This window comes from Phaseolus vulgaris, chromosome 4, assembly GCF_051622355.1.
Source record: "Phaseolus vulgaris cultivar YP4 chromosome 4, ASM5162235v1, whole genome shotgun sequence".
NCBI lineage: Eukaryota > Viridiplantae > Streptophyta > Magnoliopsida > Fabales > Fabaceae > Phaseolus > Phaseolus vulgaris.
Window position 1 is genome coordinate 9,888,331 of NC_143501.1, and position 25,539 is coordinate 9,913,869.

Consider the following 25,539-nt stretch of genomic DNA (forward strand, 5'->3'; position numbering starts at 1 on the left):
AATATATTTTTAATCTTACTCCTTTCCATCACTTCTCTTCTCATTCACAATCCTTCATATATAATTTCTTTATTTTTTAATCTATTTTTCTTAATACAAATAATCTCACTTTTTAATATATTTATTTTTCTCCCCTTCAAACTTACTCTTCAATTAAAAAAAAAATGGATCATGAAAAAGTTCACCTTAAAAGACAAGACAGAAACTGTTTCTAAAAATCTAAATTAGAAGACAAAAAAAGAATAATAAATTATTGTGAAGACGTATTAAGCAGAGAAGTGATACAAACACGTCACTTGTTGCCTTTGGTTGGGATTCAAACCCACCATCATCACTGTTCTTCCTTCTTCGTCTTATTCTCCAACCCACACTAAAACCTTCCTATTTTTGTTCTTTCTGTTCTCATTTCTCCACACGACGTCGTTTCAGAGGTTCAGCGATGTCGTACGACTACCTTTTCAAGTACATCATCATCGGCGACACAGGTTAGGTTCTTCTGTGCCCTCTTTCCATTTCTTCTCGCAATTGGGTCTCCGAATCTCACTCCAAGTTTGAGTTTTTCTCCCGTGCGGTGCAGGTGTAGGGAAATCGTGCCTCCTCCTCCAATTCACTGATAAGAGGTTCCAACCTGTTCATGATCTCACAATTGGTGTTGAGTTTGGCGCTCGCATGGTCACCATCGATTCTCGACCCATCAAGCTTCAGATATGGGATACTGTCAGTTCTCTCTCTCTCTCTCTCTCTCTCTCTCTCTCTCTCTTATTTTTTTAAAGTAAAAATCTGTTGCTTAATTGTGTTTTTTAATACTATTTGTTAGGTAGGGTATTTCAAATTCAAATTAGGTGAGAATTGATCAAGGGTATGTGCATGTGCTAGAACACTGAGTAAAATAGTTGTGATCACTGATTAATTTGTTTGATTTTTTGGGCGTGTAAGGTTTCTTGCCGGATCATCCAAAATTATGTTGAAATGCTAGCTACCTAGATTTTAGGTGAAACTTTAAGGAATTGATTCTGGGTTTAGAATTGACTCTGAGTTGAAACAATTTTACGTGTGTTTTAAATATGACTTTGGATGAAATTGTTTTTCTTAGAATTGATTTTGAAGTGGTGCGATATTTGTTCAAATGTTTTTGTCATAAAAGCAAGCTAGAAGTAAAATAATATACAATTTTTAACGCGAAAGCTACTTAAAGTTTCTTAATCTCAATAAATTTTGGACCTATAAAACGTAGAACTGAACATGCGAAAGTTTATCATTTCTATGTGGTTCTGGAAAGTTCAAAGTGAAACCAAAGACACACCAAGTAACTTTTGGGTTGAATAGAAAATTTTGTCGAGAGTTTTACTTCGTTTTTAAAAAAAATAAATAACTCAAACATAAATCACATCATTTCAAAATCAATTTTAATCCGAAATTGGTGTTGCAGAATCAATTTTGGAAACGCAAGCCCAAACAAAATAAGTCTGTTTACTTTTTTTGATGTATTCATTTTTTCTGTGCCTTGATTGTATCATGGTAAATAGGAGTGCAGGGACATGGTTAGGAATAAGGGTATGTATGTATATAGTAAAAGGGTACTGGATTTGTGATTATGATAAAGGAATCTGAATGTTATTGTGAGAATGATCATAAACCGCTTTAGGATTGCAAATCTCGATTGAACTTATTCATGCAGATATGTCCAACACACAACCTATTATTTATGTCTCAGGTTGCTTAATGCTTCTTTATCTGTGAAGCTACTTAATTTCTTTATGTCTGTCATTGATTTATACAAGATAGTCCTCAAAATTTGTAGTTATTCAACCTAGCAGTAACTGATTACTGCAATTATGTCTGACTGAGACCAATTTAGTATATAAAATTGATTCACTTTTCTGTGCTTTAGTTTGTTGTAAGGCTAAGCCTGGAATTACAGTGCTTGGCATTGCATGGTGAGACCAAATTGATGTTGTAGTGAATGGTTTCATTACTTCCTTTGATCCACAACATGGTGTATTTGTAGGCTCTTAATAAGATTAAAAAGTCTTAGCGTTGAACATGGAATTTTTTATTCATATATTTTGTCATGTCGAAACAAGGATCCCGTTTTCAACAATATTTAGGTAGTTATGCAGAACTCGTTGTTTTACTGTAGGCTGGGCAAGAGTCTTTTAGATCAATCACAAGATCTTACTATAGAGGAGCAGCGGGAGCACTTCCAGTTTACGACATTACAAGGTGGGTGGTGCTATTAACAATTTGACGTAGAGTTCATGGTGTGCATTTCTTTCGAATTATATTGAACAACATACCACCTATGTTGTGTGGTATTTACCACTTTCATGAATGCTAGAAAAGCAGTAGAAGTGAAATGCAGCATAATTGTGCAGTTATGACTACAAACTTTTGAAGTTTTGGTGGCTGACTGTAGCTTTATTGTTACCTTCTCTTTTGTCACTGTTGTTGATTGCCCTATTTTGATAATTTGAATTCTTTTGAAGTAAGCATTTCTGTCTTAATTATTAAAATTTAATGTTTGAACCACATTTATATCCCTTTTGTATCCCTTTTTGCTTGCATTGTGGGCTCCCAAATAATGTACACTTTTTGTTCCATATAAACAAATAAATATAATTCCCAATGATTCTTTCCCCCTTTTCATTTTTGCTTTTCTGTATCTGGTGGTGAGTGGTGGGGGTTTGAACCCGAGGTTTGTTCATTTTTCAAAGTCCCTTCAACTGAAAACCAAAAGATTCTTGTGTTGACCAGGAGAGACACATTTAATCATTTAGCAAGTTGGCTTGAAGATGCCCGGCAGCATGCCAATCCTAACATGAGCATCATGCTCATAGGGAACAAGTGTGACCTGTCTCATCGAAGAGCAGTGAGCAAAGAGGAGGGAGAGCAATTTGCAAAGGAAAATGGACTTCTGTTTTTGGAGGCTTCTGCTAGGACTGCTCAAAATGTGGAAGAGGTGATTTATCTCAATCAATATCAATATCAATATCAAGCAAGATATAGCACATATGCTTTGGAATCTCAAGGATACTGTGAATTTTATTACCATTGAAAGTAACTTACTGCAGGCTTTTATAAAGACTGCTGCGAAGATTCTTCAGAATATTCAGGAAGGTGTCTTTGACGTGTCGAATGAGGTAAATATGAACTATTTTCCGTGCAAGAAGCGGTGGAAGTTAGTTGGCCCCCACTCCAATATGGCATGAGATTTGTAAAACAAATTATCAAATCAGAAATCACGTGATTAACGTAAATTCAATTGGTTGTGTCTTGGGAATGTATGGTTTCATCATTTTATTGTCATAATAGGGTGACCCTTTCATAAGAAATTTGGCATATTCATATCATTTGGTAATCATCACGGTATCATCTGAGATTTAGGTTGTGCTGATGATGGATAGTTTCACCAAAATGAGTAAAATGTAATGAAGCATGGTTGCTTTTCTTCTTTTTTGTAATAAATATATGCACAAAAAGAAACTTTCCATGCATCCTTATGTTCCCCTTTTGGCTAGATCACCAATGAATCTATTATTGCAGTCATTTGGTATAAAAGTTGGCTATGGACGCCCCCAAGGTCAATCAGGAGGCAGAGATGGAACTGTTTCTGCAGGAGGTGGGTGCTGTAGCTGATTGAAGGGAAACCAAATCTGAATCTAATCCTCTTTTGCATCTTTTTCTGCCTTCCCTGTCTCAACTGAGTGTATACTCTTAGACTTGACATGGAACTTTTGGAGAAAACTACAACTTCCTGTATAGATCTAATCTCAAAGGTGTTCTTGGAACAGATTTGACTGCATAGTTGTTCAGATGTACTAAATGTTTAATGATTGGCTGTTGTGTTCAATGCCAGTTTTTCATTTGCCTCTATAGTTTTGTTATTATTTGCTATAATATTTACATGGAGTAGCTTTTTAGTAGATCCTACCCAATATTCTCCATTCAATGTTAAACATGCATGAAGTTGTGTGTGGGTGTCATGTGTAGAATTTATCAATCTTCAAAGAATGGCTTTATATATGTCAACAGATGAATGGAGTATCCTATAGATGTGATTCATTTTGATTGCATATGAATTTCTCTCCATATATGCATGCTAGCAAAAGGAAATAATAAAAGAAAAAGAAAAAAACAAGTTGAGGTTTTTACATATTTACAATATAGAATGTGCATTAGTATTATGGCACCATGTAAACTTAATATTTTACTAAAAATGTTACAGCATGTTGCACTGTAATCTAGCCATCATGTTACAGCCCCAAAGAACCAATTATTTCAGTAAATGGTGCCAAAAAAGTTGTGTTACAATGAGTTTATTTTACTGAACATATTTTTACCAGCACTCAATTTGAGAACTGTTATATTGAGATTCTTTGAGGGTGTTTACAAATAACTTAGTTCTTAGAAATAATCATTTTTCAAAGGGTTTCTTAACGAAATTTAAAAACAATTATTAGTTTTTTAAAAAATTCACTGAACCAAAAATTAGGACTTGACTTCTGCAGGTATCTTCTAGTTTTTTTTTTCGTAAAGGCTTTGATTTATAATCATGTACTCATTTTTTCGAGTATGTTTGAGTTAACAGTGAGGGCTTATTCTTTATATATTTATTTAAGGGTATCAACAACGGTATTATATTATTTGAAGGAGGTAAATGCATAATAGTATTATAACTTTATTAACAGTTATAAATTAAGTTTTAATTATTAATAGAGTAATTTAATATATAATTATTTTAATTTAATCTGTTAGAAACATTAATTAATTAATTAAAAGTTTAAAAAATATTTATATGATTAAATGTATATATAATAAATTTAAAAAGTATAAATTTTTTTAAAAAAAAATAAACAAAGTTGGTCCACTAGTGTATCAATTCATTCTTTATCAAGACATTTTTTACCTGTTTTATTACGACAAAACTAGTTCATTCCACCTCATTTTTAAAGTCAAGATTTCAAGGTAATGTTTAGAATAGTCTCTTCTCTTAATAAATAATCAAATTTTTTTTACTATCTCATGTAATAACATATGCATCAACATTTCATCATATCACTTTCAATTTTTTTTCTCATGTCTATTTAAAGCATAACATTTTTTTTATCATATAGTTAATATATATTGGATGCATAAAAAGAAGACAAAAATTGTCCGAGTTTCTTTAGTATTTTGTTATCAGAAATAATTTCAACACCTTTTTTTCTATTTTGATATCTCACCTGTATCGTGTGTGACATTCTTAATAGTTTTTCTATTATTTATTAATCCCAATACTCTCTTTAAACTTTAATGTATCTGACATCTTTTTATTTCCAAATACTATTTTTCTCATCTCTTGCTAACATAAAATGTTTACACTCTATCTTACTCCAATTTAAGAGAAAACTCTTTCCAAAGTTTATCTGTAAAGTTCAAGTTAATAGTTAACTGTTTCCCTAAATTTCTGAAATAAAATTAAATCATCTGCAACAAATATGTATTAAGGCATAACAATTTGTATATTCATGCAAATCTTTGTCTCTACTTGGATACTTATCCAACAACTTCAATGAATTGTAAAAGTTTCTCGCATAAAATGAATTTACTTCTGTACAATTCTTGTGTTTTCTACTCAACCCATGTTTAATAATCTTTTATTCATAATAATTTCATAGTTTGACTCATATGTTTGATACATCTACAATTAGTACAATTTTAAATATTGTTTTTGTTCTTAAATATAGGAAACAAATAATTCTTACCAACTCATTACACATATAAACTTCATTCCTAAACTTTATTATTATCTATTAAAATATGTTGATAATCTCACCTCATATTACAACTAAAGAGAAAAATATTTTTTATTAAAATAAAACAATTTTGAAATTACATTATAACACATCATAATGTATGTTTTTTCAAGCGACAATTCTCTCATTCCCAACCTATTCGTCCTAACATATTCGAAAACATATGAGGATCCTAAAATTTATATACTAATAGAGTTTATTGTATGGAATGAAGTATGTACCGTTCGGGTCTCAACCGTTGACCAAAGTAAACATGGGACCCCCGAAGGAGGGGCCCACAAGGAAGGTTCAGTTGGTTAGGAAAGAGCCTCGTTAGGCTCACGTGTAAGAGGATCAAGGAGGTGTCAGCTTGGGGGAAGGGCAAGGAGTCCTCAGCCCTCGGCACTCGAAGAGAAAGGCGAGTCAGAAAGGTGACTTGAGGGCCACATCCCAGCTATCAATATAGAGAAAGCCCAGACCACAAAGACCATGCATAAAGGTGTAGGGAAGCGGCAGTACGCCCCACCACTAGAGGACCACTGGAACCGACGACTCGGTAGAGTCTCGTTCCAGGGGCGATCGGAATGCATGAGACGTGAAGGGGCAGTGTTCGCTCAATATGGATGATCCCTCTGATATTAGGCGTATGAGTTGACGCCTGAGTGATCATCCCGCGCCAGTTGCACTTCGAAAGGGCAACCTCACTCACTGGAGTCAACCTTAGCTTAGGTTACGATGACGTGAGGGCTTGCCTGCGGTGATGCTTGAGTCAGAGCAGCCACGTGACAGAAACGCTTAAGTCAAAGGTATATAAGCCTTTCTGAAAGGCTTAGAGAGGTACGTTTTAACACGTTTCACACTTTACACAGAGGGAATACGAGAACGAGAGAGAATTCAGTTACAATTCAGTTATGCGCTTCCTTGAGCACGGTGTTTGTGGTGTTCTGTTACGGAGGTGCAACAGTGTTTTCTGCCATTACTGACTTGAGCGTCGGAGTGCAAACGGCCGCGAGGGTGCCCATTTGTCTCTCTGTTTCAGGTATTCACGGCGGCGAAGGAGCTTTCGAGACGTGGATCGTTGAGACGCACAAGGACTTCTTTGCTCAGCCAGCCGGAACAAAGTAACATACTACAATCAAAATATCAGGTATTATTGACTTTTAAAACTATATGTGAGTGTCTAGACTAGCTTCTACTCTAGCTCGCACATGCTCCAAGCCAAGTTAAGTGAGAGCAATGTAGGTAGACTAATGTTTTGTTTGTTCAACTATGTAAATTAAAATTAATGGTTCAACAAATATGGTCATCGTGCAAAATAAAATATGATCATACTCCCACAATAAACAGGGAGAAAGAAATGATGGTTCAACTAGTTTAGTCCAATTTTAAAAAAACATTATTGGTTTGTTTCTTTTTTTATATTTTGAATGTATTCAAACATAGGTGCTTATTGTCAACCATTCAATATGTACTACCAAAATCTTATGCATCATAAAGACCTATTTCAATCAAATTATGTTTTGATAAGCAATGATAACACAAGATCATGTTTTCAGTTGTTGAACTGTGTAAATTAAAATTAATGGTTCAACCAATATGATCATTGTACAAAATAAAATATGATCTTACTCCACAATAAATAGAGAAAAAAATGATGGTTCAACTAGTTCGTTTTACTATTAGGTTACAACAAAAAGTTGGTGGTTTTTTAGGATAATATTTATATAACCTTGGATAGATCCAGTGTTATCAATATCGGATAACGGATCATATCGGAGACCCCAAATTTCCTTTATAGAGTTATAACGGAACCCATATCGGGTTATGGTGGTCGAAAGAAATATAATATATATATATATATATATAAATAACTTCAAAAAATGCAAAAATAATGAAAGAGACAATCATAACTAAAGATTATATTATGTCTAAAGATTCAAATAACAATAATATGAAATCAAAACATCACAAATTTAAAGTTCAAAACATAAAACAACAACAAAACCAAAAGAAATTGTCTTATGTTTCTAACTATCAGACTCTTCTTCAATCCCCACATAATTGTCTTCAATATTATCTAATGGGGCATATCCCTCCTCCTCTTCCCCTTTAGAGAAACTCTTGTCAAAGTTAAGTAATTTTTCAAACTCTGAATCAGAGCTATCATGCAATTCATTCTCAACCCCAATTTGAATCTTCTCTTTGCCCTTTCTTGTTGGGGATAAAGTTGCAGCTGAACCTTTCTTAGAAGCATGGGAAGAGCCAATGAAAATACCATCACCACTAGATGGTAACTTTCTTTTGTTGGTTGCTTGTCTTCGTGTGTAAATTATTGGTTCTCCAACCCCTGAAGCTTCATAAACAGTTGCCCAATTAAGAGTGGGATCATCATCAAAGACCAACTCATTACCCCCGTCTTCAGTATCATCATCTACTTGTCCCACTAACCACTCATTGCACTCATCAATGTCATTGAGTAGAATAGGGTCTATTTCATCCCTAATATTATATCTTTGAGCAAGTTGTTGGTTATACTTTACGTAAACCAAATCATGCAACCTTTTGTGCTCCAATCTGTTCCTTTTTTTTGGAATGAATCTGCAAATATAATGTGAATTAATTTCTTTCTACATCCTACAAGATAATAATGAAATGAGTCTTGTATTACTTACTTGCTCAAATACACTCCATTTCCGCTCACATCCTGATGAGCTACATGTCAAACTTAAAATCTTGATGGCTAACTTCTGTAAATTGGGAGCTGCGTGCCCATAATTCTTCCACCATTGAGCTATAAAAGTAAAAAAGGTAACTTAGAATGTATGATATAATTTATATGTTAACGCACGCATTTTAGAAAGCATTTAACTGTCTCACCTGGGGCTGTGGTCTTCCTTGATTCTTTGGCAAAATCATCACCAAACAGTCCACTTCCACTCTTATAAAGAGGCAACTCGGTTAAAATTTTTTGTTGCACATCTTTACTTGGCACCAACCTCTTGATGCAAGCATACAATCCATTTGTAACTTCCAAATCATATTCCATTTCTGGATTAGAATAATAAAACTCTGGATTCAAAAAGTGACCCGCTGCATGCTAGGGGCGATGAAGCTGGCATGTCCATCTATTATCAATGATTGTAAATACATCTTTGTACTTACTTTCATCGTTATTGAATGACTTCATTATTGTTTCTTTTGCTTTCTCCATTGCTTCATATATATATAACCCATAGCTGCTTTTCTCTCTCCATCAACTAAACGAAGTACATGAACCAGAGGAGCCATGACTTTGAGAGTAAATACAACATGATTCCAAAATGAAGGCATAAGAACAATTTTGGTAGCTTCTTTCCCCTTAGCTTCCTTATACAACTTGTTTTTGCTCCAATCATCTGAAGTAAACATTTTTCTCAAATTTCCCTTCTCTTGATACAACCTTTGTAGTGTTAAATAATAGGTAGCAAACCTTGTAACTGCATGTCTTACCAATTCCCTCTTATTTGTAAATTGTCTCAATAAACTCAAGGTACTAGAATGGTTATAGATGAAGCCAACAAGATTAACTCCTCTCTGAATCGTCTTCTTTATCAAAGGAATCTTTCCGATGTCTTCAAGCATCAAATCTATACAATGGGCAGCACAAGGAGTCCAATAAAGATTAGGTCTTTTTGCTTCCAGTAATCTACCAGCAGAGACATAATTACTACCATTATCTGTGATAACTTGAACGAAATTTTCTTCTCCAATCTCTTCCACAAGGGCATCAAGCATCTCAAAGAGCTTTTCTCATGTCTTCACAAATTTAGAACCATCAATCGACTTGACAAACATTGTCCCTGCAGGAGAGCTCACCAAAAAGTTAATCAAACACCGTTGCTTTCGATCATTCCATGCATCTGACATGATAGAACAACCATGCCTACTCCATTGCAATTTATGATCTTTCAACAACTTTTCGGTGTACTCAACTTCCTTGTTGAGGAGTGGAACTCTAATCTCATGATAGCTAGGAGCTGGCAAATTAGGTCCTTAAGCACCTACAACATCAATCATATCTTGAAAGCTCTTCAATCTTACAAGATTGAATGACAAGCCCGCTTGATACCAAAATCGAGCAATATATTGATGAACGGATGCATTTAAGTTCTTGTCACATGCTGCTTTAATATTAGTCTGCCTGAGCTGTTCTCTCTTTCTCTTCTCTATTGCAGCATTTGGATTTCTAATAAAGGCATCCATTGGTCTTTTTTTTCCACCACTATTTCTCCCCCTATCATTACTGGCGGTGGAAATTTCAACTTCATCTTCACTTTCAATATTATCACATGTCGTCGCACCATATACGTGATTAACGGAACAAGCGGTTGTTTTTTCTTTCAATAAATTCCAAAGCTCTTCTCTTACATTTTTAGGAGTCTTGGTGCAAGCAGCAACATTGCCTTTCTTCGCCATCAAATGTTCTTTGGCCCTAGTAACTTCCCCTTTCATAATTTTCCCACAGTAGTTACAAACAGTTGTATTTAAATTTGTGTCATCCAATGGATGACAATGTTTCCAGCCTGGATCACTTCTCTGGGATGTTCTTGAAGTGTTCTGTTCATTGGCCATTATGCTGGAAAATAGGAATATTTTTCTAAAATAATTATATGGAAAGTGAAAAAGAAAAAGAAAAACAAAATAACAAGTGAAAAAAAAATCACTTGAACAACGGCAGTCGGCGGCAAGCAACGACGGGGCGGCGACGGTAGGCAGCAACGGTCAGTGGTGGCAGAGAGAAATAAGAATGTGTAGTGGCTGTGGTTTAGGGTTAGGGTAATATGTGTTTTAATTGGGCCCAAAATAGGCCCAAAAGCCACACGTCAGTTTTTAAAATTTTAAGGTTGAAATAGTGGGCCAAAAGCCATACTAATAAGGTGTTTAAATTAGGATTACCTTTAGAACCACGCGTCAGTTTTAAAATCTTAGTATTTTTAATTTAAATTTTAAAGTTTTTATTATTTTAAATCTGAAATACCTTTTTGTCTTAGAAATTAGGGTTAGGGCTTTTGTACCCTTCTTCTTCATCAGCCGTCGCCCTTCTTCTTCATCAACTCCTTCAAGCTCTGCTGCCAACAATTTTTACCGATATTTTGGATATCTCCGATATCCGTTACCGCTCCGCCATAATAGCGGTCGCCATGAGCCGCCATGCGAAATCCGATTCGCCATCGCCTTGTTGTGGCGGTGATCTAGAATTCCGCCACCGAAATCCGCCATGGCGACACCATGGCCGATAAGTGATAACACTGGATAGATCAAATGGATAAGATTGTCTACAACAACATTAATGATTTTTTCCATTGATCAAGTGGATGCTCAACATTTTGAAGCAACAGGAGGAGCGGGAGGGGTGGCGGTGGTGGGAGCAAGAGTGGGAGCGGGAAGGAGTGAGGGCAGGGAAGGAAGAAGTTAGTTATGATAGGTGTCAAACAACAGATGATTTTGATTTTTTTAAAATTAAGTAAAATGATTGTACAAAAATAATTGTACAATAATTAATTATCATTCTTATTGTAAGAGTGTCTTTGTTATATCAAATAAATAATGTGTTTTATAGAAAAAGAAATGTACACCTTTTTGAAATCACTAGTGCAAAAAAGACTTTTTATGACGATTTTACAAGACATTTTATGAAAGTTCTTGTGGCGACATAAAATCAGGAGTTATAAAAAGTGTGAACTTTCTATATTGGTTGAAAAACTGACATAGTAAGTTGACTTACTATGACTGTTGTCTATGAACTGTTATAAAATGTACAAAATACTTGTTATAATATGTTCAGACAAAACTTTCTATGACTGATATTTTTATAACTGTCATAGAAAATACGACTTACTATGATGATCATCTGGATATAAATTTTAGACAAACTCATTCATTGATCGATTTTCCCACATTCATTAATAAAAATCACTTACATATCAATGTTATCTAGATAATTGCATATAATTTACAGACAAACTCATTCATTGATCACATTTTCCCCATTCATTAATAATAATAACTTGCATATCAATGTTATCCAGACAATTGCATATAATTTACATACAAGTTCATTCATTAATCAAATTTTCTTATTCATTAATAACAATCATCTGCATATCAATGTTATCCAAATAACTGCGTACAATTTACAGACAAACTCATTCATTGATCACATTTTCTCCATTCATTGATAACAATAACCTGCATATCAATATTATCCAGACAATTGCATACAATTTACATACAAGCTCATTCATTAATCAAATTTTCTTATTCATTAATAACAATCACCTGCATATCAATGTCTCCAAGCAATTGCATACAATCTCCACAAAAACTTAATCATTGATCAATTTTACTCTATTCATTGATAACAATCACCTACATATCAATGTTATCCAGACAACTGTGTACAATTTACAGATAAACTAACAAAATTTACATCTTATCAAAAACCCAGTGCATTCTAATGTCTTTTATATCTTTATAATTGATTGAAGATGGATTGTTGAATAACAACAAAAAAATTGACTTAATCAATAAAAAGTGAAATTCACAACTAAATAATTAAGGTATTTGAGTAAATATTGTATTACCTCTTTCCATGAGTCAGTAATGTTTGCATATATGATTGTGTGCATGTGCTTCGTTACATAATATCCATACTCATAGCTACCCGATTGATGTGAACATTGCAAATTAAAATACAAATATAAGATATTTTATATCATAATTAAATAGTGGTGGACAAATAAGTTACATTATTTGTGTGGAAGGAGAACTCCAGCTTTGTAGTGTGGAAGGAGAACTTCAGTTTCATAGTGTGGAAGGAGAAGTTGTGCACGAAAGCCGTAGGGTTCAGCATCGGGAGAAGCTTTAGAGTGTGGAAGGAGGAACTGTGTGTGGAAAGCTGTAGGGTTCAGTGCTGGAGAATTTGTGCATGCGAAACCTGTTATGTTTAGTGCCAGAGAAGTTATGCGCGCAGAAGCGGTAGGGTTCACCGCATGAGAAGCTGCACGCACAAAAGCAGTAGGGTTCACCGCTAGAAAAGTTGTGCGCGCAAAAGCAGTAGGTTTCATCGTCGGAGAAGCTGCGCGTAAAGCTGTAGGGTTCAACGTCGAGAAGCTTTAGAGTGTACAAGGACTGCGCGCGAAAGTTAAGTTCAAAAAAATTTATTGTTTGAAGAGAAAGTGAATTAGGTTAAAAATACTAATTGTTTGAGTTGAAATAAAAAATGACATAGTAAAAATTTATTATGACAGTTCTATTCTGAACAAACATAGTAAATACTTACTATGTCATTTTTAATTTTAACCGTCATAATAAAATTAAATAGTGGTGGACAAATAACTTACATTATTTGTGTGGAAGGAGAAGTTGTGCACGAAAGTCGTAGGGTTCAGCATTGGAAGAAGCTTTAGAGTGTGGAAGGAGAAACTGCGTGTGGAAAGCAGTAGGGTTCAGTGCTGGAGAATTTGTGCATGCGAAACCTGTTATGTTTAGTGGCAGAGAAGCTACGTGCGTAGAAGCGGTAGGGTTCACTACATGAGAAGCTGCATGCACAAAAGCAGTAGGGTTTGTTGGGTCTATTAGTGTCTAAGTTCAAGAGGGGAGGGGTGAATTGAGCTTATAAAATTTTCGCAAGAACACACAATTTACAGTATATCAGAGACAAAAAGAACAGATTGTTTTTACATGAAACAAATTGATTCTTCAGAGCATTCTAGCACAATTTGAATTTGTTCAATATGAAATTGTGATCAACAGAGGATTATAGCAGAGACAGATCAGCTGAAAAATATGAGGATGAAGGATACAGCTATGCTTAGAAATCAAACAAATTTACTCAACACAAGGTTTTAATGAGAATGATTCTTCCTCAGATTTTAATGATTAGTCTGTTTGTTCACAGATCACTTAAGCCATCAAATGCAACTGCCTTGTTTGTGATTAGAAAGCTTTAACAAATCAGGAAGAACAGTTCTTATTTAAACCCAGAATTAACAGATTCAATTTCAAAAGAACAGATTTAGTTCTTGACAGAATTAAGCAAAACCAGAAATGAGTGCAGGGATGAGAAGACAATGCACACAAGTTTTTATACTGGTTCACTCATACATAGCTACATCCAGTCTCACCTTACCCCAAGGTGGAATTCACTAAAAACAGTACCAATTACTTACAAACACAGCAGTTCTTGAACACTACAAGAACAACACACACAATGCTGAAAAACCCTATTTCAGCACACCTTGCACTCCAAGAAACCCTATCAAGGAGTGACTAACACTTACACCTTTACAAAACAGAATAAAGGAAAGATTACACCTGAAAAGAAGATGCAAGAACTCAAAACCAGTAGTTCACTTTGCTGCAGAACTGCACCAGCACCTTCACCAAGATCAAAGGTTTCCTAGAACAAGCACATTTGAAAATCTCTTTGGAAAACCTTTCAAAAATCTTTCAATCCTTCTTCTCACATGGAAAATGTTTGATCTCTGTCAAAACTGTAATTGCTCAGCACACTCTCATGTGAGAGAGACTTTTCTTTATATAGAAAATAGTTTCTAACTTCTTTTTCAAAAAACAGTTGAAAAGCAGTTATGAAAACAACAGATTCATTTTTGAACTTAACAGATTTATTTTGTGAAAAACCGCCAACTCAGCTAACTGAAATAACTGTCTGAGTTGTACCTTTGGTGCCCTAACTAACTTGTAAAAAAACTTTCAACTGACAAAAGGGCAAACCGATTCTTTCACAGTGAAACAGATTAAATGAAGGCAAATAGGCCAGCTTAGCTTTAACTGAAATAACGAACTAAGCTTTGCCTGTGGTGCCCTAACAGAATTTTAGCAAAGCCTTTTAACAGAGAAGAAATAAACAGATTCTTTCTCCATAAAACAGATTTATTTGTGTACTGTTTTAAAACTTTTAAAAACACTTTAAAAAGCTTTTCAAAAACCATTTAACCACATCATGTGCTTGATCTAGACTTGGTTAGGTATCTAGGATAGGTCACATAGCAAAAGGCAATCATACACAATTACAAGCCTAATTACAAATGAATCTAAAAACCTATTACAATCTTCAAAGCACTCAAGCTATTTTCTTCATCAAACACCCATCAAGCCTTGGTAGGGAAGAAGCTTCCTCCAGCTTCAACAGGGTTTACCGCTAGAAAAGTTGCGCGCGCGAAAACGGTAGGTTTCATCGTCAGAGAATATGCGTGTAAAGCTGTTGGGTTCAGCGCCGAGAAGCTTTAAAGTGTAGAAGGACTGCGCGCGAAAGTTAAGTTCAGAAAAATTTATTGTTTGAAGAGAAAGTGAATTAGGTTAAAAATACTTATTATCTCAGTTGAAATAAAAAAATGACATAGTAAAAATTTATTATGACAGTTCTACTCTGAACAAACATAGTAAATACTTACTATGTCATTTTTAATTTTAACCGTCATAATAAAATTAAATAGTGGTGGACAAATAAGTTACATTATTTGTGTGGAAGGAAAACTTCATCTTTGTAGTGTGGAAGGAGAACTTCAGTTTCATAGTGTGGAAGGAGAAGTTGTGCATGAAAGTCGTAGGGTTCAACATCGGGAGAAGCTTTAGAGTGCGGAAGGAGAAACTGCGTGTGGAAAGTTGTAGGTTTCAGTGCTGGAGAAGTTGTGTATGTGAAACATGTAAGGTTCAGCGCCAGAGAAGTTACGCGCGTAGAAGCGGTAGGGTTCACCGCATGAGAAGCTGCACGCACAAAAGCAGTAGGGTTCACCGCTAGAAAAGCTGCGCGCACGAAAGCGGTAGGTTTCATCGTCGGAGAAGCTGCGCGTAAAGCTGTAAGGTTCAGCGCCGAGAAGCTTTAGGGTATAGAAGGACTGTGCGCGAAAGTTAAGTTAAAAAAAATTTATTGTTTGAAGAGAAAGTGAATTAGGTTAAAAATACTTATTGTCTCAGTTGAAATAAAAAATGACATAGTAAAAATTTATTATGACAGTTCTACTCTGAACAAACATAGTAAATACTTACTATGTCATTTTTAATTTTAACCGTCATAATAAAATTAAATAGTGGTGGACAAATAACTTACATTATTTGTGTGGAAGGAGAACTTCAGTTTCATAGTGTGGAAGGAGAAGTTGTGCACGAAAGCTGTAGGGTTCAGCATCGGGAGAAGCTTTAGAGTGTGGAAGGAGGAATTGTGTGTGGAAAGCTGTAGGGTTCAGTGCTGGAGAATTTTTGCATGCGAAACCTGTTATGTTTAGTGCCAGAGAAGTTACGCGCGCAGAAGCGGTAGGGTTCACCGCATGAGAAGCTGCACGCACAAAAGCAGTAGGGTTCACCGCTAGAAAAGCTGCGCGCGCGAGAGCGGTAGGTTTCATCGTCGGAGAAGCTGCGCGTAAAGCTGTAAGGTTCAGCGCCGAGAAGCTTTAGGGTATAGAAGGACTGTGCGCGAAAGTTAAGTTCAAAAAAATTTATTGTTTGAAGAGAAAGTGAATTAGGTTAAAAATACTTATTGTCTCAATTGAAATAAAAAATGACATAGTAAAATTTATTATGATAGTTCTACTCTGAACAAACATAGTAAATACTTACTATGTCATTTTTAATTTTAACATTCATAATAAAGTTCATGATTATTACAAAAATGCTACTGCATCATTTTTTATGACAGGTAAACTACACCACCATAATAAGCTGTCATTGATTCTTATTTTTGTAGTAGTGAGTCTTTTGAGGTTTGGTAACATTTTTACATTGCTTGATTACTATTCGTTAAAGGAAGAAAAATATTTTGTACTTTTTATAATCAATTTAATATTAGATTCAGGTAAAGGAAATTATCTAAGTTTCAAAAAAAATAAAAATTAGTTGGTTATCTTCATTTCGTGGATGTTATACAAAGTTTAAGTATTTTACATACTTTTTGATAATGTTATTTTATAATATATTTAAAAATTAGAAAAGTTATATGTACATTTACGAAACATTTTATTTTGTACAATGATTCTTTATTCTATTTTGTACGATAACCTTTTATTTTGTATGATGACCTCATGTTTTAAAAATTGAGGGTGCGTGGCAGCAGGAGGGGACGGGAAGGAGAGGAAGAAGAGGATGTTTGAGAAGAAGAAGTCATCCTGGTTGAACAAGGTGTTTTGATGTCTCCAAATCCAAGAGGAATGCTTGAAGACTGTGCTGTTAGTTTTCTGTGTGTCTAATAGTCTTTGAATTGTTAATCCACTCTTTAAATGATCAAAGGTTAATTGAATCTTAATCCTTTTGAAAAAGATATGTTTTCTAAAGAGTGAGAAATTTCAACCTGTTGAAATGTTGATTCAACCGATTATTTGACACTTAGTGGCTTTTAAAATGAGTTTGAAAAGCTTGACTTTGCTTTGACTTTGGTGTCAAACTAATTCAACTGGTTGTTTTTCTGGAAACCTTAACAAAATTTTGTTAAGTTGTTCTAAGCTGTTTTAAATTATTCCAACTGCTTTTGGTTTTTGATTTAATTGTTTTAACCACTTGATTGAAATATAAAAAGGTTGTTTTACGCTCCAATGTATTGATTAAGAAAGAGAGATCAATCAAAAAAGTTTTCAAGATTTCAAAGAGCTTTTGGATACTCTCAAGTGTGGTATTGTCTTGTAATTATGGACTTTAATCTTTGATTTACCTAGGTGTATTCTATTCCCTTATTCTCTGAACATTTTATTTTTGTGTGATTTGGTGTGGTGCAGTTTCTAGAGTTATTAGGAAAACTGTGTGTTTTGCCAAAGAGTGGTGTGTGTTCTTGAGGGGTTCAAGATCATCACTCTTAGTGTGTTGTTTGTAATCTAGGTTTGATTACATAGTGAATTCTCAGTGGTTAGCTGAGGACTGGATGCAGCTCTTGGTTAAGAGTGAACCAGTATAATCATCTTGTGTGAATCTCTCTATCCTTACATTCATTAAACTGTTTTATATTTGATTTTCAATTATGCTAGTATAAACAACCGGTTGTTTCACAAAAACAAATGGTTATTTTCTGGAATCAAACTAAAAACAATTTTCTCAATTCTTAAGAGATGTGAGACTATTAGACAATATTTAAACAAGACCCAAGTCGAGGTCTAAGAAAACAAGGGCCACTTTTTCAACTCTATAGGCATTGTCAATGTTCTCAACTCAACTCAATCTTCACATTCAAGATATTGTCCGATTTAGGGTTCAGTGTTTCATCATGATTTGGTCTTTATAAGGTGTCTTGGAGGGTTAAGGGAGGAAGGTGTCTCAGAGGGTTAAGGGAGGAAAGTATCTCTAAATTTTCCTTAACCTTAACTCTTAAGCAATGTGAGAATGTTGAACGTGTCAGAACAAGTCTCGCATCAAGGTTTAAGGGAAACAAAGGTTTGTCTTTTGAACCACTTTTCCATCCCATAGACGAAACCAATGTTTTGACCTCAAGTATGTTGAGATAACATCGTTAGGGTTAATCAATGCATCTGAGGTATTGTCTACTTTGAAACTTAGACTCATCACAATTTTATCCTTAAAAGACGTATGAGAGGGGTAAGGGAGGAAGGTGTATTTAAATTCTCCTTGATCTTAACTCTTAAACGATGTTAGATTATTTGGCATACCGAAACAAGCCCCAAGTCAAGATCTTCAAAGAAAAGGCGCCTTTAAGAGTCTTATGACGAACATTTCAGCTTGAAAAAAAATGTTTTTAGAATTCTTGAAAGAAGCACTCATCATAATTTTGTTTTTAAAGGGCATCTCAAAGGTTAAGGGAGGAAGGTATATTTAAATTTCTTTCATCTTAACTCTTAAACGATATTGGATTATTGGTCATACCAGAACAAACCCCAAGTCAAGGTCTTAAAAGAAAAGACATCTTTGAGAGTCTTGTGACGAACATTTCAGCTTGAAAATTTATTTCTGAAATCCTTGAAAGAAAGAACATTTTGAGCTCTATTCTGAGACATCCAAATGATCTCGGACCCATGTTTCAATTGTTAGAAGTACATGAATTTATTGTTAGTTAAAGTTATTTGGAGTTGGTGACAAAGTATTTGAAAAACTTTTAAAAAGGACCAAGTCCGACAATTAGTGTAAAGTTGAGCATCTTACTTTCAGAAAGGGATAAAAGGAATAACACATTAAGTTTCTTGAAGAAGAACTTGTATACGAAGGTAAAATTTTTATTAATTGGTAATGACTTCATAAAGACTTTATCCAAGTTATTGCACGTCTCTGCCGAAATAAACTCGATCTTATTGTCAAAACACACATTAAAAGAGGAGACCGACTCTTCAATCGATTTCCTCGAGATATACTCGAAGGGGTAGGATGCAACTTCCCTAACCACCCAAAAATACTCAGGGTCAACAATCAAAGGAAATTTATCTTTCCTTTCTTGGACAAGCTTGAGTTTGTTATTTCTAACACTTATTGAGAGAACCTTATATTTGCCCTTAGGGGCAGTGATGACCTTAATAACCACCAATGCGGCAGAAGCCACCGCAACAACAACGTTGAGGGGTGGAGAAGAAAGTCCTTCCACTAAATCCCCGTCCACAGAAAACGAGTCACTACGACTCAAAAAAGGTTATTCTCTGATGGTAACAATCTCCTCGAGTCGATTATTCTCATTGTAGGGATAAAAAAAAAAGGAAGAGAAAGTCATTAGAACGTCACTTTTAAGAGAAGAAGGTGAAAGGTGAGAAACAACCGAGAAAAAATAACACAAAATGCTTACACGAAAATTCTAATAGATGAACAAGGAAATGTCCACTATCAAAACAACATAACGTCTTGAAAAAAAGTAAAAATCTATCATTAATGTTGCAATCTTCTCATTAACGCTTCTCATTAACGCGTATTGGAAATCACATTTTTTTTTAGACAAGTCATGATGAACTAAATTTTGTTGTCTCTTTTTTATATTCAAATATTTTGTTTTCCTTTTCTATTTTTAACTAACTTTTACTCAATACATTTTTAATTATGTCTTGAAGTCTTTATAAAAGTCTTTAAGATCTTTAAATTACCTCTCTCATTTTCCAAATTTTTAGCATGATCACATCCATGTCAATTTTTAAACATTCTCCTTTTTTTTTTACTTCAACTTTTTCATTCCATAACAAAAATCATTTAACATATTTTTATCTTCTTATACATCACGTTCCAAATGAAATTAGCATTGTCAACGTAATTACACAATTGGGAAAAAAAGAGTATAATGTAGTTGCATGTTTTATAAGTCATATTTTACATGTTTAATAATATTAATATCTTTCAATGTATATTTTAAAAGTCATTTAAAATAATTTTAATTCATTGATAGTGTAAAGAAATAGATATTGAGAATGCATGAAAATTAATTTTAAAAATAGAAATTAACAACTTAAACCGAAACGAAGTGCTACAGCAATACATTTGGGCTCTCCATGTAACCGATTTGTATTTTTCTTTCAAGGCTGTTTCTACCTGCACCTCTTCAGTTTCTTGTGACACTCCATACTTATGAAAATACCAAAAATACCTTTTACTATATTGATGGTTTTTTTTATTATTTCAGAATGAATGATTTGAAAAATTCTATATTCTATATTCTATAATCTAAAATAGGTTTCTTTTAAAAAATACATTCTAAAAATCTAAAAAGTATTTCTAATATATTTTTAAATCAAAAAATATTTTCTAGGTTCTGTAATCTAAAATGTATTATTTTAAAGAAAAAATTATTTAAATTGTAAAATCCAGATGATAAATAAAAAATATATTTTCAAATTGTAAAATTCAAATATATTTTTAAACCCTAAACCTTAAATTACTCATTTCACTTAATACATAATTATTTTACCCAACCCATGATAATTCGTTCATCAAATTATATAATTCACCTAATAGATGAAATTTCAGCAAAGGAAATCTTAATCCGAGATAATGAAAAAAATTTAATTAATAAAATTCACTAAAGGAAATAGTTCTAATAAAAAAACAAGTTATATAATATGAAATCATTCATGCTTTATACACTTATCTTCTTTAACATTTTTTTAATCTGAATTCTAATTTAATTAAGATGGGTTGAATATTAATTATGTTATTGTTCATTTTATGATGTGGGGTGAATTAAAAGATATTATCATATTGGTAAGTAATGATCAAAGTATACACAAATTGCTTTAATTTTCATTTTGAAAACCTAGATGAACACAAAAAGGCATTTTCTACAAAATTCATTAAAAATTAATAAATACATAAATATTAAAACATCACCAATTAGAGCCAAGCACACAGAAAACTACAATGATCTTGGCTCCTGATGTTGAAGCTATCAAATACATAAATTAGGAGCCACCAAATACCTGCAAAGAACATAATGGAAACCCTTTGAATTAAAAACTAACGACTTCATATATTAAGTTAGACATATTTTCAAGAGAGAACAATAAAAAGCACAAAATGAAACACCAATAAAACAATTATGATTTAGCTCCTACAGTTTTTTTTTTAAATTTTCATTCCTGTAAATTTGAAATAACTATTTCTAGTCATATAAAATTTATATAACATTTGAAATAACTACTCTAGTCTCATAAAATGAGTAAACTTAAGTTTTAGTCTTTATAAAATATTTTTCCTTAATTTTCATTTCTCCAAAAATTGAAATTACTATTTTTGATCTGTACCATTCATCTTTAAATAAATACTATTAAGGATTTTAGATTATTTTCAGAAATATTATATGTTGATGTTATATCATTTATACTAGTGAAGACACTTAGTATATTCCACTCAACTTGTTTTCAACTCATGAGCAGACAACAGAAGATTTTACAGGGACCAAAATATACTAACAACACATTTGATCGAAAAACTATTATCTGTAACCAATAATGAAATTGTTACTTACAGCATCCAATACATCGTCAGAGAGCTCAGGTTTACGTTTTTTGGCATCAGCAGCGATCGGCTTTGTTTGATGGAAATGGCGAATCACTTTTTCTACTCCTGAGTCTGGTTGAATCTTCTGCTTCTGTTCAAGTAAAATGCAATTATGTCAGTATGAACTGATTCTTCAATATACACATTTATCGAAATTTGGAAAAAAATACAAATGAAAAGAAATAGCTGAAAGTGTCTTTGAACCATCTTTCTAATTGCCATATTTGTGAAGCAAATTATTTAAGGCAGTGTTAAAAATCAAATCAAAAGAAAAGCATATAACTGTCAACAAATACACGAAACATGATAGTTCAAGAATCTTTGCGGCTTCAAGTAAAAAGTATCTACATCAATAATCCAAAAAAAAAAAACTCTTCCCTCAGAGAACACAATCGTAGATAATCAGCATGTAAGTCTAGTTTTAAGGAGCTAAGATAATTCAGATAGAAACAAGTTATACAATCAAGCACATGCAATGGAACACAAAATAAAAGGGGATCAGAAATTCATGGCAGCTATAGTATCAAATGTCACCAAGAAGTAGGAATTTTCCTAGTTTTAGTCTAACCAATAAGGAGTAAAAATCAAATTATTAAAAGTCAGTAATTGAGTTCCTTGAAACGTAGAAGTATACTACTTATATTGCAAGTCACAAACTGATACAGCCTGTATCATAGGTAGTTGCAAAAAGAATGACAAACAGCAGGAAATAAAGGAAAGAAAGGATGGGAGTAGATGAGAATCAATGCTCCTCCAAGCAAGAGAAACTCTCTGCTCCAATTTCCAATTATGATCCTCCAAAAATATGCCTCCACATCAGTACATGATTCCTTATAACAGAAATATACACATCACATTCTACTAATTAACTAGCAGCCCAAATTCCCCCATCTACCCCTTCCATCTTTTACAAAATCAAAAGCACAAATTAGTTAGACTTGGGCTGGGTCTTCACTGATAAGTTTGAAATGGCTTATCCCATTTTGAGGCACTGTTCGTATCACTAACAACATTTAAAAATTGCAGTAGATTCCAAAGCCACCCTCGTATTGTATCATGATTTAATTTACTGTTCTCAAAAGCAGATTTATTTAACTTATCCGCAACTGTCATTGTTAGATTAGGTCCAAATATAGGGCAGAATTCAAATTCTCAAAGTAGTCTGCATCTGGGAGTAGTCCGAAACAGTAGCCAAAAATAATTATCAGCAGCATTCCACTGTTGTAATCGAACGGAGATACATTACATACACCTTACTGCCATTTAGGAGGCAATTTTCATGAATAACATTTACAAATTATATAAAAAGAAAGGACTTCCCTTTCCATAACTCATGAGTTATTTATTTTAGAGACAGACCAGGTTAGATGAACAGAAAACAGTAAAAATGCTATCTCATGGTCTACCAGAATTGCCCCTCACAACAGCTATATGAAAGCCAAAAAACGAGACACAGTACAAGACTCAAGAAGCAGGGATGACTGAGCTTTTACGAGGTTTATGGTTAAAAACTCTAATTATTCTGTTCTGGTAGTTATTTTACAATTCCTCCAAGGTTAAAACTGTAGCAAGAAATTTTAATTCAAAGACAAGCCAAAGGTATAACAAACAAGATGTTCAAACTAGCAAACCACATTTAAATATGAAAGCTAAAATAAGACACAGTACAAGACTCAAGAAGCAGGGATGACTGAGCTTTAACGAGGTTTATGGTTAAAAACTCTAATTCTTCTGTTTTAAACAATAACAGACCAGAAAATTAACTACCGTTTAGTTATTTGCTTAAAGAAAATGCTTTCTCTCACTATGTCTACTTATCTGTTATCACCCAATACCAGAAAAAGTATGTCACAAAGTCAGGTACCAACCAAGAAAAATGAAGAAAATGTCAATCAATAGATTTACCGTCCATTTCTTGTCTAAAATTAAATGCTTGAAGTACATACCTCCAACATTTAAACTAAAGGTAATGATGGCATGGTACACCAAATTTACTTTTTAAGTCTTTAAAATGTGTAGACATAATGGCATACCTTCTTTAGCCGCTCTTCTATAGCATTCAAAGCATGTGACTGATCAACTCTGGACAGATAGAAATCCCTCTCTCTCTTGGCAGCAGAAAGTTCTACAGCCAGCTTTTGCTCCCGAGTAGCTTTCTTAAAGGCTGTAAGTTATACATTGTTTTAGCACAATCTGCTTAAGCTCCACCAATAAAAAAAGACACTGATCATAAAGTGCTCACCTAGTTCTTCAGTCAGATCATCCCACTTGAACTTACTTAAGTACTTAATATTCCAAAGGTCATAGTAGAATGATGACCTCTTCCTCCCCCCTTGGAGACAAACAGTACAAATCAGAAACTAGAAAACCAAATTCATACAAAAAAATAACCTGCTGCAATAAGCATACAGCACTATGAAACATCATATTTCTATTGCACTAAACTTAAAGAATAAACCTATTCTAGAGTTTATATGACAACATTACGATTCATGTATATACAATCCTGCTACTACAAATAAACACAATATCTTTTTCTCAAAAAAAATTCATACAGATGTATAATTGTCAAAGCATGAGAATTTAAGACATACTAATATTCTATAATCATTAAGAGTACAACATTACAATTTTCATTTAAGAATGAAGAACAAAGAGCAGCAGGTGTCTGACAGTGATACAAGATTCAAACACATACCTATTTGTTCACCATTTAACATATCGGCAACCCTCTTAGCCACCCTTTTATTACCGAATTCAACCCATCTACACAGCAGAGAAAAACCCAATGATCATATTCAAATCTCACCAACAAAATAATCAGTAACCATTGCAACAACTTTAATCAGATACCAATCCTATTCTAAAATAAAACATAAATAAATACCCTTCTGAATATGCCTGGTCTCGGGATCCACGGGACCGCTTAGAATGCACTTGGGTAGCAGAACCTGAAAAATTAAAATAATAAAAAAAATCTCAACCACAACAAAATTCAAAATAAATAAATAAATAGTATACACCTTTAAGAATTTTATTAGAATGCCCATATAAGGTGATTTCCAATTACTAAATTCTTATAGCTTGAGACATATGGAGTTACTATGCTTTTCTGACATTCAAACTATTAAGATGTTACCACTCTTTATTATTTTGAAAATTTTGTTTCTTGATCACTTTTTACCACCATATTTTTAAATTTGCACGCATGTGTAACAAAACGCTGATGTATATCTTATATAACTTGATGGAAAAATGCACGAAACTTAGCTGTTAAGATTCACAAACTGATGATGGTTGAACGGTAAAAAGTGCAATTAAGCTAAAAGACAAAGTATTAACTTCATAATAAATGTTCAAATCTAACTGAAAATAACAAAAATTCCTATAAAACAATCCAGCGAAACATCATCATTGGTTTAATTTCATGTTCTTTCAAACACTAAAATCAAGTTTGCTCCAAATAAAAAGAGTAATCCCAACAAAATTAGAGAGAGAGAGAGACCTTGAGGAGCGAGAAAAATTCGTTGGATATCACCGAACTGAGAGAGAAGGTGGCGAAGCTTTACGTGGTCCATGTGAGGAGGGATTCGACTCAAGTAGCACACACCGCGCTTCTTCGCGTCATTGGACGACACTTTCTTCTTCTTCTTTGTCTTCTTCGTTTTCGCGTTTTCACCGTTGGATGTGGTTTCTGCTGCGTCAATCTCAGCGTCTTCTTTCTCTTCCTCCCAAGGATTCATCGTTTTTCTAGTGTCTGCAGTAACAACTTCTTCCTCTTCTGGTTCCAGTTAACAAAACACCA

General features: G+C 33.7%; 2 protein-coding genes and 1 pseudogene across 2 annotated transcripts; 1 reads left to right on the top strand and 2 right to left on the bottom strand.

The window, feature by feature from the left end:
- Positions 1–278: 278 nt before the first annotated feature.
- Positions 279–3,871, top strand: GB2 (GTP-binding 2). The gene is made up of 6 exons (XM_068646059.2): positions 279–485; positions 578–717; positions 2,141–2,223; positions 2,755–2,959; positions 3,072–3,140; positions 3,544–3,871. The coding sequence occupies exons 1-6, from the start codon at positions 440–442 to the stop codon at positions 3,634–3,636; spliced, it is 636 nt and encodes a 211-aa protein (XP_068502160.2). The 5' UTR covers positions 279–439; the 3' UTR covers positions 3,637–3,871.
- A 3,930-nt stretch (positions 3,872–7,801) lies between these two features.
- Positions 7,802–10,265, bottom strand: LOC137838249 (uncharacterized; annotated as a pseudogene).
- A 10,649-nt stretch (positions 10,266–20,914) lies between these two features.
- LOC137837169 (RNA-binding (RRM/RBD/RNP motifs) family protein) lies at positions 20,915–25,539 on the bottom strand. The gene is made up of 7 exons (XM_068646056.2): positions 25,240–25,539; positions 24,622–24,685; positions 24,433–24,500; positions 23,977–24,066; positions 23,768–23,898; positions 21,703–21,825; positions 20,915–21,154 (listed from the first exon to the last, which is right to left on the bottom strand). Exons 1-7 carry the CDS (start codon positions 25,475–25,477, stop codon positions 21,137–21,139), a joined length of 732 nt encoding a protein of 243 aa, XP_068502157.1. The 5' UTR covers positions 25,478–25,539; the 3' UTR covers positions 20,915–21,136.

Coding starts and splice junctions, on each gene's coding strand:
- LOC137837169 (XM_068646056.2), bottom strand. CDS start 25,477: ATGAATCCTTGGGAGGAAGAGAAAGAAGACGCTGAGATTGACGCAGCA. Junction 24,067..24,432: donor GTTAAATGGTGAACAAATAG/GTATGTGTTTGA, acceptor TTTGTCTCCAAG/GGGGGAGGAAGAGGTCATCA. Junction 21,826..23,767: donor TAGAAGAGCGGCTAAAGAAG/GTATGCCATTAT, acceptor TTACTTGAACAG/AAGCAGAAGATTCAACCAGA.
- GB2 (XM_068646059.2), top strand. CDS start 440: ATGTCGTACGACTACCTTTTCAAGTACATCATCATCGGCGACACAG. Junction 486..577: donor CATCATCATCGGCGACACAG/GTTAGGTTCTTC, acceptor CGTGCGGTGCAG/GTGTAGGGAAATCGTGCCTC. Junction 718..2,140: donor AGCTTCAGATATGGGATACT/GTCAGTTCTCTC, acceptor GTTTTACTGTAG/GCTGGGCAAGAGTCTTTTAG.